At 37.7% G+C, this 12374-nt stretch overlaps 1 protein-coding gene across 2 annotated transcripts in view; it reads left to right on the forward strand.

Annotated features, from left to right (window-relative positions):
- Nucleotides 1–4055, forward strand: part of LOC124621936 (tyrosine-protein kinase Btk29A) — a 380429-nt gene extending 376374 nt beyond the window's left edge. For both annotated transcript variants that reach the window (XM_047147446.1, XM_047147445.1), the window contains exons 11-12: nucleotides 1050–1183; nucleotides 1520–4055. In XM_047147446.1, coding sequence (XP_047003402.1) covers nucleotides 1050–1183; nucleotides 1520–1621 — 236 coding nt within the window. In that variant the 3' untranslated portion in view covers nucleotides 1622–4055. The remainder of the gene's footprint in view (nucleotides 1–1049; nucleotides 1184–1519) is intronic.
- Nucleotides 4056–12374: the final 8319 nt, after the last annotated feature.

The following is a 12374-nucleotide window of genomic DNA, read 5'->3' on the forward strand; positions in this document are numbered from 1 at the left end:
CTGTCATGCTTTCACAGTCTGGGCTGGCATGGTCCATATGAACCAAGGTATAAAGTACCCCTTCATGCTGAGCCTTGGTGACAGCTGTCAGCCTGTGAAAGCAAATCGATGTAAGTTGACTTTCTAATAACGGCATGTTCCAATGTATGGTCACCCTACATCCTGACCAACAAATCGAGGAAAGGAAGGTAGCTTTTGTAAAAAATTCTGTGGCTAGCACCTCATGAATCCACACACGGAATCTTTTGAAGGGGAGGAATTCTACATAGTGGTGTGGTGTATGTTATCAAAATTAATTTCATTTTCTTAATTATTTTTGGCTCCAATTTTCTGTGAGATTTGTCACAACACACACTCAATGGACAACTTTTTTTATTACACAGCCAAAATTATTTCAAACCTATGGCAGTATCTTATTTTTGCCTTGGAAGACATTTTCATTATAAAAATGTGCTGAATGAATTTGTACATCTTGAGACTGACCTAAGAACAGTTTATTGTTCTAACTTTTTTCTGCAGGTTGAAAAATATTTTTTTTACCCATTCTTTGAAACATTATTTATTTCTTTCCTCCCACACCTTGAGTATCAATGATTTTTTTGGTTTTGTTTCGGTTTTTAGGATGCTCAAATGATTTCGTATTTTGTGAGGAACGTATTTTTGTGTGGTGCTAAAGAACACGTCAGAACAATGTTTCTCATGCGCCAAGCAAGGAGTGTAATTAGAAGCTTTTAAGTCTTGTGAAAAATACCAATTATTTTTTGTTCCCAAGCTCAAGGGAATAATTTTTGTTATTGTGTGAAATTGAATTAATATTTTGTAGGTGTGTTTAGTATAAAAGATGAAGCATGATCGTAGATTGCTATTCATTGTAAAGATTACACATTGGGTTGCAGATAGGCACAGTGAAAAGATGCTTTCCATTGTGCTTGTCTGCAATTCAGCATGTCACTTTTACAGTGAGTAGCAATCTATCTTTTCCTGATATTTTTGATATTCCAACCTGGAGTTTCCAGTGTTTCATAAAGCATAATCTTTTTGTTTAACAGGAGTCCTGATGTGGGAAGTGTTCACATGTGGCAAAATGCCTTATGGGCGTCTCAAGAACACTGAAGTCGTTGAAAGGGTGCAAAGGGGCATTGTACTGGAGCGACCAAAGGCGTGTTACAAAGAGGTGTATCAGGTGTGTAAACATGTGCTGGGATGTCAAAACAATGTTTCTGTACAAAAAGGTATATCTATTTGAGAAAATTGTTGTGTGTTGGATGACATTTCGTTGGGGGAGTTACTTTTACAGTCTCTGTTGCATGACATAAATGACTGACAGCTAGTTTTGAGAATATATAATGATCATCTTCATGTCTGAGAGTCAAAATCTTTCAGGTAAATGTAAACAGGTTGGAGTTATACAATAAAGAAATTCAAACATGCCAGCATCAGACGTTTGATAAGCATTTCTGTTGTACACTATCATTTTAATGTACATGCTACATTCTGTACTTATGGCCTCTGTTTGCAGGTGATGCGCAAGTGCTGGTGCCATGCGCCGGAGGACCGCCCGTCATTCCGCTCACTCAAGGAGCAGCTGGTGAGCGTCTCACAGGGTGTCATGGCTGACTGACTGCCCCCGGCACCCTCCCCTCCGGCCGCCCCACCGCCGCCGCTCCCGGATTCTGTGTCCACGCCTGCATCTGTACCTGTGCCCACTCCAAGCCCAGCATGCATATTCTGCACATCCTACGGCCACCCTTGGGCCGAACTGTGCCGTGCCATCCAAGCAAGCCGTCGGACTGCTAAGTAGTGGCAGCAAGTGGGTGCTGTTAGTGAGGCTCAGGCCATCGGCTGTCGTACTGCGGCCAATGTCTCAGTGGAGGCACATCTTCTGTTGGCGGACATTATCTAATAACTTATCTGTCCATCTCGTCTGTTTGATCTCATGTCGTACACTGATTCATTATATTTGGAGGTATACTCCATGTGTGTATCACTCTGAAGAAGTGTTTTTTTGTGCAGTGGTAATTGTAATATTTTAAATGCGTCAGAAGTGACTCGGAAGACACTGTTATGGGTGAACATTGAAGTTAATGATACCACATGTTTAACCAGGTGATTGATCTTCTGCCTGGCTACACATATTCTTGACTGTAGTTTTGTGTGTGATGGTACCCAGTCTGGAAACTGTTGTTGTGATTCCTGATTCATAAATTGTATTTATTCCTAATGACCCTAGTCTCTGTATCTTGATATTACTCAAATGAATTTTGCTGCGAGCACTAGATTAATGGAAGGAATCATTTTAGCTGTTGTCGTCGTGCCATACTCTGTAACCAGCAGTGGGTGGATTGTATGTGAATTTAGAACTCTGGCTGTGAGGGTGAATACTGCTGCCATTTGCTTGGACAGTGTATGTTTTTAGTGCTTTCCTCTGCTACTTTTATCAAGATCTTGTACGCACAATGTCCTGGAATAGCAGTGTGAGTAATTCATTAGGAAAGCCTCGTGTTAAAATGTTAGGAAGATTTTTTACTACTGCAATTATTTTTTGGTAAGCTGTTGTAATATTTTATTAAATTGTTAGAAATTAATTTCTGAGATGTGTGTGTTTGCCAAGAAGTTCCATAATTGGGTATTTATATATGAGGTTGCATGTGATATGTTGGATATGTTATATCCTCTGAATTAGAAATAATTTTATATCTGCTGTCTAAACATTAGAATATGTGTGTGTGTGTGTGTGTGTGTGTGCGCGCGCGCGTGCGTGCTCGCTGAGAAATTGTAAGGTTTTTTTATTGTCTTGATATATAAGGTACCATTACACAACGCTTCCTCATGTGTTGAGGTTTTATTGAAAAGACTTAGAAATGTATCACTATTGGACTGAAAATAGTTCATAGCTGTTTCTCAAATTGCAACTTGGAAGTATCTTTAGTTAGGTAATTACCAATAGATTAATTTATTTAAGCAGGGAATCTTCAGTGGAATAGAATACATGACATTCCTGGTGTTGTAGTTCTGAATTTCTGGTGCACAAACATAAATTTTGTGGCCTTAGAAGAATATGTCTTACATAATTAAAAAGAAACAAATTACTTGTCAGCAGATTATAAATGTATGCTGTGCTGCATAATAATTTGTTAATGACAATTCACAGTTAATCAGTTTTCTGTTAGAAACTTTTAGGGACCAGGTAATTTTTAACTAATCAACAAAGAAACTTTGCTTTATCTCTTTCTTCATTTGGAAATTTACTGCCTTTTGTAATGTCCTAAACACTGGAATTTTGAGTAAATGTAAAAAAGAAAAAAATCTGACAGAATAGTCACAAGCATATTGCTGCTACTCAGAACTGTCCTTTCCTAAACATTCACTGTTAACGAGATAAGGTTGTGTAACTTGGTTGAAAATATTCACAACATCTTGTACTTAATATTGTTGTGTGCCTAGCAGTAGATTTTGCTGAGTGTCATGAACATAGTTTAGGCACTGTACTTACACAAAAACTGGAAAGGTGACTTTTTAATTTCTTCTATAGCTCAGAGTGTGGTTTTTCAGTTTTGGAATTGATAGACTTTTTCCCATCATAAATGAATGTAAAAATTCATTTTAACAGCTTAATAATGTAAAGTAAGAACTTTTTGTCCAGCGTAGCTGTTAAAACAAGAATGTATATTTTTGGCCTTGTAGATATGTGTGTGTGTGTGTGTGTGTGTGTGTGTGTGTGTGTGTGTGAGAGAGAGAGAGAGAGAGAGAGAGAGAGAGAGAGAGAGAGAGAGAGAGAGAAGGGAGAAATTTGTAAAGCAGGTGTGTAAAAGAAAACCTCTATCACTTCTCATGTAATATTCTGTTTGAAATTGCCATATTTCAGTACATCAAACATTTTAAAGTTTAAGGTCACTGCTTAATATAATGTGAACTGCTGTGTACAGTAAGAGGTAGTTAGATTGTTTATCAAAGCTTGAAATATATCATATGTACAGTGAGAGTGCATATGTGCACATTTGTTCAGGTGCTCAATGTAACATTCACATGATAAAACCAGTTAATTTCTGAAGTAAGATTACGTTTTAATGTCTCTTTCTACATCATTTTAGTTCCTGCAGAATAAATGTAGCATGTAGTCTTTTCTGCAACAGTATTCCACTGTGTTCCTATGTCGTAGTTGCAGTACACTTTATAAAAAGTTGTAGCTGACTGTTCTTCGTCCATATTTTGATCAGAAGTATTGCAATTTCCTTTTTATATAAGATCACAGAACTTAAAACTTCCTTTTTATGCATCATGGTTTGGTGTGTGGCGATCAAAAATATCGATTGCAAACTGCTCATGGCAGCAGGAACATTCTTGGACTTCCATTGCAGTTTATCTAACTGTAGTGCAGACTGTATTGTATACTGAAACAAAAATTTTAAAATGCCCAGAGTAAGTGTTCATTTGAAAAATGTACTGCCATGTGTTGTTCTTGTGATATTGAATATCTTTCAAAACTGGTATAACTGTTGGATGGTTATAATACGGCACTGATTGCAAGAAAAATGTCATTTTATACAAATTCTATGTGAAAATGTTGTGTGCTTATTGCCTGTTTAAGATGAGAGGACTTTTTGTAAAAGTTGCCATTGGTTGCATCTCTGTAAGCAGAGATTGTCTAGTAGTGTTGTTAGATTAATAGCTATGTTTAATGTCAACAGTGTTTTAGGAGTGCTTATTTGTTGATGAAGAATCTTTATTTATATTGTAAATGCTGAGTGATAGGCATAGAGCATATATCTAGTAACCTTTTTTGTGTAAATAGACCCATTTGTTTAAAAACATTTGTCAGGCTATACCTGAATCCCAATATTTAGGGGATAATGATTTAGTGCAGTTTTATTGTTATTAGAACTAAGAACTGCATGCATAAGATTGGATACTTCCCCTAGTTTACCATTTCATCCTGTCTTTATTTTATATTCCTAGACTGTGATATGTTTTACACTGCTGTTGTTAAAAGATCAGAGTAAAGTGGAGTGCAGATATATTGGCTGATCTCTTAACAATACTGTGTTTCACAGAACTGAATTAAGCAGTAGTGTGAAAGAAAAAAAGTTTGTATTTTTGTGTTTCAGTTATCAGGTGGCCACAGTATTGAGAGCTTTTGTGATGATATAGTTTGTGTACCTCTATATTCCGTGACCCATATTATAGTGTCATTATTTCTATGCAATTATAAAACTTCATGATATGACAGATATCAATTGGATTTCAATACTAAATAACTGCTGGGAACTTTTGAATCACATTGGAAAATTATCTGATGTGGCATATGTAAGAAATTTCCTTAACTGTGAAGCTGGAAGATTTTGTCAGAAGTGCCAAAGCATATACTGCCTTGTACACTTTTTTATTAATGAAAATCAGTAAATAGACAAGTATAACAGTAAAATTTTTCTAGCAAATTTACATTCTCCAAAGATAAATATTCTGAGGAAAGCACATAAAAAGTCAGAATGGAATGCTCCATGCAGTCAATATTATCTATTGAGATCCCATTTCTCCATATCCTCTTTATGATGGATTGTTAGTAGCTCCTAGCACGATAGTGTGCTATTAACAGGAACAAATGTAGTTGTCTAGAATGTACATGATGCATGTAGCATCTCAGATATGGCAGTTACTGATGATGTAACAGATGCTGCAAGTATACAGTCATTACTAGTAGCAATTTTAAGTGGAAGTTTAGGTACTCACTTTGGCATAAATTACTAAATTGCTTATGACACAAAGTAGTGTCATTTAGAAAAACTTCAGCATCACAATTGTGTTCCTCAAAAAACTCATAATCAAATCAAAACCTCTTGAAAATATGTGCTTTCACATGCTTTAAATGAGGTAACTGATGCTGAATGTTAATACGTACATGTTTAAGTAAACTGTGGAGGGATGAACAAACATCACTGAGGGCTATTCAGAAAGTAAACTCTGCTAGGCTGTAAATAAAATGTTGCAATACTTAAAACAAATTTACTATAAATGTCTTGAAACTATACCTTTCATGTAGTTCCCTACAAAAACACCATTCAGATTTAAGCAATTACCAGCTCTCCTAATGAATTCAATAATTCCCTCTACATAAGATCCTGCTGCCTGCAGTTGCAGCTAACCCATGGCAGCATCTTCAAGTTCAGCACAGTCAAAGGATTGGCAGCCAAGCCAGTTTTCTTTTGAGTGGAAAGGTGGAAGTTTCTTGGTGCCCAATTTTCACTTTAGGGTGAACACTCAAAAACTTGCCATTTCAACTTGCCATTTCAACTGGCACAACAACTCTTATTTACCAGACAACAAGCATGACCTAGAATTGTTGAGCCAGAACAGTGGTAGAGAGACCACACTTTATTTTGAATCTTAGTTATCTTAATGGTTCACATTACACTTCACAATTGCTTATCCTTCTACATTCTATAAAAGCCACCAACAATATTCCTTTAGTGTCCAAAAGAGTGGTAGTGAAAATCGGTGTAGCTGACAGAGTCAGCATGTTGTTGTGGTTTTAGATGTGGCGGTATGATCTCACAGCTTTGACTGCTGTTTTGTCTCCACATACCTGTCTCATTACAGATCACGATTGTGTCTGGTAGGTTTTCTCCTCAAGTATTGTTACCAAAAAGAAGTTTAAGACAAGCAGTTACACACTGAATTTTGTGGCTCTTGAAAAGGAGTTTTGGAACCATTAAGCACAGCAGTTTATGTACCTCAGCTGTTTAGTCATGGTCTTTGGCAAAACACTGAGAAACATGTGTAAAGTTATCTGAAAGGTGAGATAGTTGTGAGGCACTATTCTCATGAATTACTTCAACATTTAAAACCAGTTCATGAACTGCCAAGTAATCTATTACCATTATGAGTATTCGCCCTTCCATTCTTAATCATCTTCATTCATGACATTCCATCCATATGCAGCACATTCCTCATGATAAATGTCAAAAAGGTTTTTTTGCTACTAAAAACCATTTTATGGAATGGATTTTACATTGTCTGTGATTTTCCATTACAGTGCTCACCTGAACATCTACTGTAGGCCAACGAGAAGCAATGGAGCTTTCTCTCTATTGCCGGTCTGAGCTCACTCATTTGCTGCATGAGCCAGTGTAGTAACTGTTCTGTCCCACCCTGTTGCTTCCCATGCTACAGAGATTACTTTCTGGCCCTCATGAATTCCCTCTTTAGTGGCACTTGCTCGATTCCTCATCCTTTTAATTTCCCTCAATTCTAATATTAACAAAAATTATTGCTCAAAAATCATTTACTTTATTTATCTGTAAAACATTCCAGCTACTATTACCGCATTAACAAAAAGTTGCTGGCCTTCTAATTGTTGCTCAGATCTACATAACAACTAATCCCAGGGAAATTAACAGAAAAGTGCCAGAACTAATAGTCTTAGCACATTAGGACTAAATTATTTGAATCATATTCTGGATCTCAGCAGAACTTATTTTGTGTGGCCCTTCCTTAAAATTTGTGTTCATATTAGTAGTTCCTAACCCTTCTTATGTTCTTCTAATCAACTGAAGGAAGCACTAAGTGATAATAATACATACATTTGTGTTGTTACATTGTGTGTTTTAAATTAGTAATGAAAATTTCCATTGTTCAGTCTTGGGATTTTGATTCTAGTGTATAAAGTTCTGTTATGGAGCTAACTTTGTAGATTACTCTTCCAAATAGTGTAAGTGCTTGCTTTTCACTTTAACTTCCAGTCACTTCCCCTCCTTCTCTGTATAGCTTGATAATGCTTTAAAAGAAGAAAATATAATTATGTAAAACTGTCATGTCAATTGCTAAAATAGTTCAGCAGGCAGTGCTGGGCTGTGCTGTGCTTTCCTACAGAAGCTTAACTCAAGAAAATTACTTCAGCTGTTTGCATTTAAGTGGTATCCATAACCTTTTAAATTTTGCAAATGGAGGAGGATTTATTTTTTTGACCTATCATAGAGAGAGCCATTTGTTACACAGTTGGACATTTCTTTTCTTTGAGCTACCTGGGGAAACAAATACTGAATGTATGAAGTGTTCTCTTGTATTTAAAAGTTAACTCAAGAACTGTTGTAAGATTCTGTAAACTTTTAATAACATTGTGTATTTATTTCTACTAGGTGTCTGGAACTATTTATTATCTTAATGCACCCTACTACATAAATCTATTGAAAATACCTTTAATACTAACACGAAAATTTGTTATTTGAGAATCTAAATTTCTGTAATAGTGCTGTGCCTTTATTCTGTTGTAGAAAGTGACACATTTTCTGATTGTTAAAGCCACACATAGAAAGTGCACGCACACACACATGTGCGTGCGCGCGCGCACACACACACACACACACACACACACACACACACACACTCACTCACTTTCTCTCTCTCTCTCTCTCTCTCTCTCTCTCTCTCTCTCTCTCTCTCTTCGTATGCCTACACAACTTTTTATTGCACCTGAACTCTGGCCTAACTTGTCAAAAACAACAGGAAGCTTGATAACAGGTGAGTCCCTGTCATTCTTGAGACTGAGCGATCTACCCATGCTTTTAACTTTCCCAAATTTATCTCTCTCCCCTCCTAATAATTAGGAAAACTTGCATAGTGTCTATTGGTAGTACTAAATATTTCACCTACTATAGGTAAGCAATGGCCCACAATTCTGGATTATAATTTTTTTAGAAATCTTTATATGCACCATAAAAACATCCTGCCTACACCCATCTGGTTACACCGCATATTTGTTATGTTTGATCCCAAAATATGAAGACACACACACACACACACACACACACACACACACACACACACACCTAGCAAAAAAAGTAAAGCACCCAGAAGACATGGTCAGTACCAATACAGCTTCATACGCATGAAACCATTGGTGGATTAGAGCAGCAATTCTTTGTGACTGGTAGAACAGCCACCAGTGTACCTTACTGTTATTCATGTTTAATGCCAAAACCAAGTCTTATTGGGTATATAAGGGATGTGAAGAATGTCAGATGTGGAGTGGTAACTGTGAAGGGCACGGAGATGCTGTGTACTCGGACGAGACAGCATTATCAGCTCCTGATCAAATTTGAAAGGGATCTCATTGTGGGTCTTCATTTGATCAGATTGTGCAATATCCAAATTTGTGGGACATTTGGAAGAGACAGTGGCACATTGTTGGACCGCATGAGAATGTGAGGGCAGGCATACTCATCAAGATTCCTGTCGACCACATGGATGGATTGCCATATTATGCACCGAGCATACTCGAACCCCTTCAGAGCTGCACATGCCATTTGAGAACAAGTAATGCATTTCTTGCAGCCTTCTGGTATCCCTTAGCATTGGTCAAAGGCTAGCAGCTCCAGAGTATGGAATTATTATTCCGTGCGCTGCTATTTGCAGTGGCAAGCATGGACTACTGACGAATGGCATCATGGTGTGTTTAGTGATAAGTCACGATTCTGCATTATCCCAGGTAATGATCATCAGTGAGTATAGCAGTGGTGGAGAGAGAGAGGTCCGATTCTTCCTATGTTTTGGTGAGATGCAGCTATGTTACTCCTGAGATCATAGTGTGGGTATCCACTGTGTATGACCAAGTTATAGGTGGTAGTGACTGAGCGAACCGTTAAACCACAACAGTGTGTCATGAACATCTGCATCCTCGCATGACAGTTTACAACAGGACAATGCTAGTCCATACACGGCACGTGTCTCTATGAACTGACTGGCTTTGTGATGTTGAAGTACTTCCGTTGCCAGCAAGATCTCCAGATCTGTTCCCGATAGAACACTTGTGGGACCAATTTGGATGTCAACTCCATCCCAGTGCCAGTATTCATGGTACCAAGGGCCCATAAAAAAATGTTGTGGGCCAGCTTATCTAGGGAGACGATACGACAGCTTTGACATACTTGCCAAGCGATGCATACGGCCAGAGAAGGTGCACATCATCTTGATAAGTGGGTTAATTCTGCTAATTTTAATGTAAATTTACCTCAATTTTGTAATCACTGAAATAACACCACATATCCTCTCGGTCTGTGAAGTTTCGTTCTGTTTCCTCCTCCCTTTCTGGGGACTTCGCCTTCTTTTGTCAGTTTTTAATAAACTCACTGACGATAATGTTAAATTTTTAATTCTTATGACTGTTCCTGCAAGATTAATAGTAGCACTGTTTAACACTGTACTAATAAAAAATAAAGAAATTGAAGTTTGTAAAGGGTTGAAACAGTGTAAAGCCACTGATAGGCAGCAGCCAAACACATAAGATAAGAAAGTACGAGACTGACAACAAAGTGACACTGTTGAGAACACTGCTGAATTAATCACATCACAGATTGTACTAAGCTCTGTGGGAAACTGAAATGAAATGATGCATATAAAAGTAAATTTCTTTATATCATTGCGTCTAATGCCAATCAGACAAGGATGTGTATTGCTGAGGACAGTAGTGCATAGAAAAGTGTAGAAGGGAGATCTGTGTCCAGCAACAAATGTCATGTCGGTGACTTTTTACAGAGTCAAAACCATACAGGTGTTTGTTTATTTCAGGGATGTAATTGCAGCTCCACCAGTACTCTCCACACTCTTTGATGTTCCCCCCTCGCAGACAAATTGACTAAGCTTACTGACAAAGTTACTTACTTTCACATGATTGAACACATCCTCCTCAAATTTCACTGTGGCTGAGCTTGTAAGTTTCTATCCTCAGGTACAGTTTCCTTCAATTAGGATGACGGCTGATGCGTAATTTCACACACATTGTTGTGGCTTTCTTAAGACCGTGTTTTGGTAACCCTTACATTAAATGCATTCTGCTAGATTGTGTAATGATGCCCTGTGTTCAACAACTGGTCTTGAACTATAAGCAGTGGAAATTCCACTGTAGACATGTCACAGATGATTGTATGTCTAAAGAATGTAATCATCACTATGATAGGTTCTGCTTGAACAGAAACTTTTTATTGACTATCAGTCTTGATCACATAGACAGACATTTTCTGCTTGTGTCTGTGTATGTGCGGATGGATATGTGTGTGTGTGCGAGTGTATACCTGTCCTTTTTTCCCCCTAAGGTAAGTCTTTGTGCTCCCAGATTGGAATGACTCCTTACCCTCTCCCTTAAAACCCACATCCTTTCGTCTTTCCCTCTCCGTCCCTCTTTCCTGATGAAGAAACCGTTTGTTACGAAAGCTTGAATTTTGTGTGTATGTTTGTGTTTGTTTGTGTGTCTATCGACCTGCCAGCACTTTCGTTTGGTAAGTCACATCATATTTGTTTTTAGGTATATTTTTCCCACGTGGAATGTTTCCCTCTATTATATATAATGCCTCGCTGCGATGGAGCACTTCCTTTCCTCCGTCACAGCGGGACCCACCTCCTCTTCCTCAAAATCAGCCTCTCCAAATATATATATATAGTCGGCAGTCAGCATGTAAGATCTTCCATTTCTTCTGATCCTGAGCTTCCTGTTGCCAATTGAATCCCACTGTCTTCCTTATATCTCTGTCCCATCTGTCTGGTGGTCTTCCTCTAGGTCTTTTTTGGTAAATTGGGCTCCAGTCTAGGACTTGTTTAGACCCTCTACCATCTTTTGTTCGAGTAACACGTCCAGCTCACTGCCATTTCAATGTATTCACTCTTTGTATTATGTTGGTGACCTTCATTGTTTGTCTTATTTCAACTGCTCTCTTCCTCTTTCCATTCCTGTTTGGGCTACTGTTAGCTTCCTAACAATGAACTCATTTAATGTCCATCCTTCACAGTCATAAGTTATTACTGGCAATATACATTGGTCAAAAATAGATTTCTTCAGCTCAACTGACATCTTTAGATTTCAAAATTGAAGAGTGCCTCCCATAAGCTTGCCAGCCCAATTTAATTTGTCATAATATTTCTGGTTTTAAATCTCCTTTCATGATTATCAGTTGACCCAGATAGATATATTCTGTGACTCTTTGGAACTGTGTACTTCTAACTAATATATTTCCCTCAGGTGTCCATTCATTGATCATTATCTTGATTTTATCAATGTTCGTTTTTAGTCCAATTTCAGTGCACTAATGCAAGTTCATTTACTAATACTTGAAGTTCTTCTATGTCATTTGCAAATAGGACATTATTATCCGCAAACCTCAAGTTGTTCAGTCTTTTTCCAAGAACTTGAATTCCCTTTTCTACCCAATTCAATTTAGACATGACTTTTTCCAAGACTGCTGAAAATAGTTACACCCTTTTCAATGGGAAATTCATCAGTATATTTGACAACGCGCACAAATGCTTTGGAGGTTTTGTAAATGTTTTGTAGGATTTTGATATAGCCCTGTTCTACTCCTTGTTCTTTTAGAGGCGCAAACGTAGCTGGG

This window comes from Schistocerca americana, chromosome 7 (genome assembly GCF_021461395.2).
Source record: "Schistocerca americana isolate TAMUIC-IGC-003095 chromosome 7, iqSchAmer2.1, whole genome shotgun sequence".
Classification (NCBI taxonomy): Eukaryota; Metazoa; Arthropoda; class Insecta; order Orthoptera; family Acrididae; genus Schistocerca; species Schistocerca americana.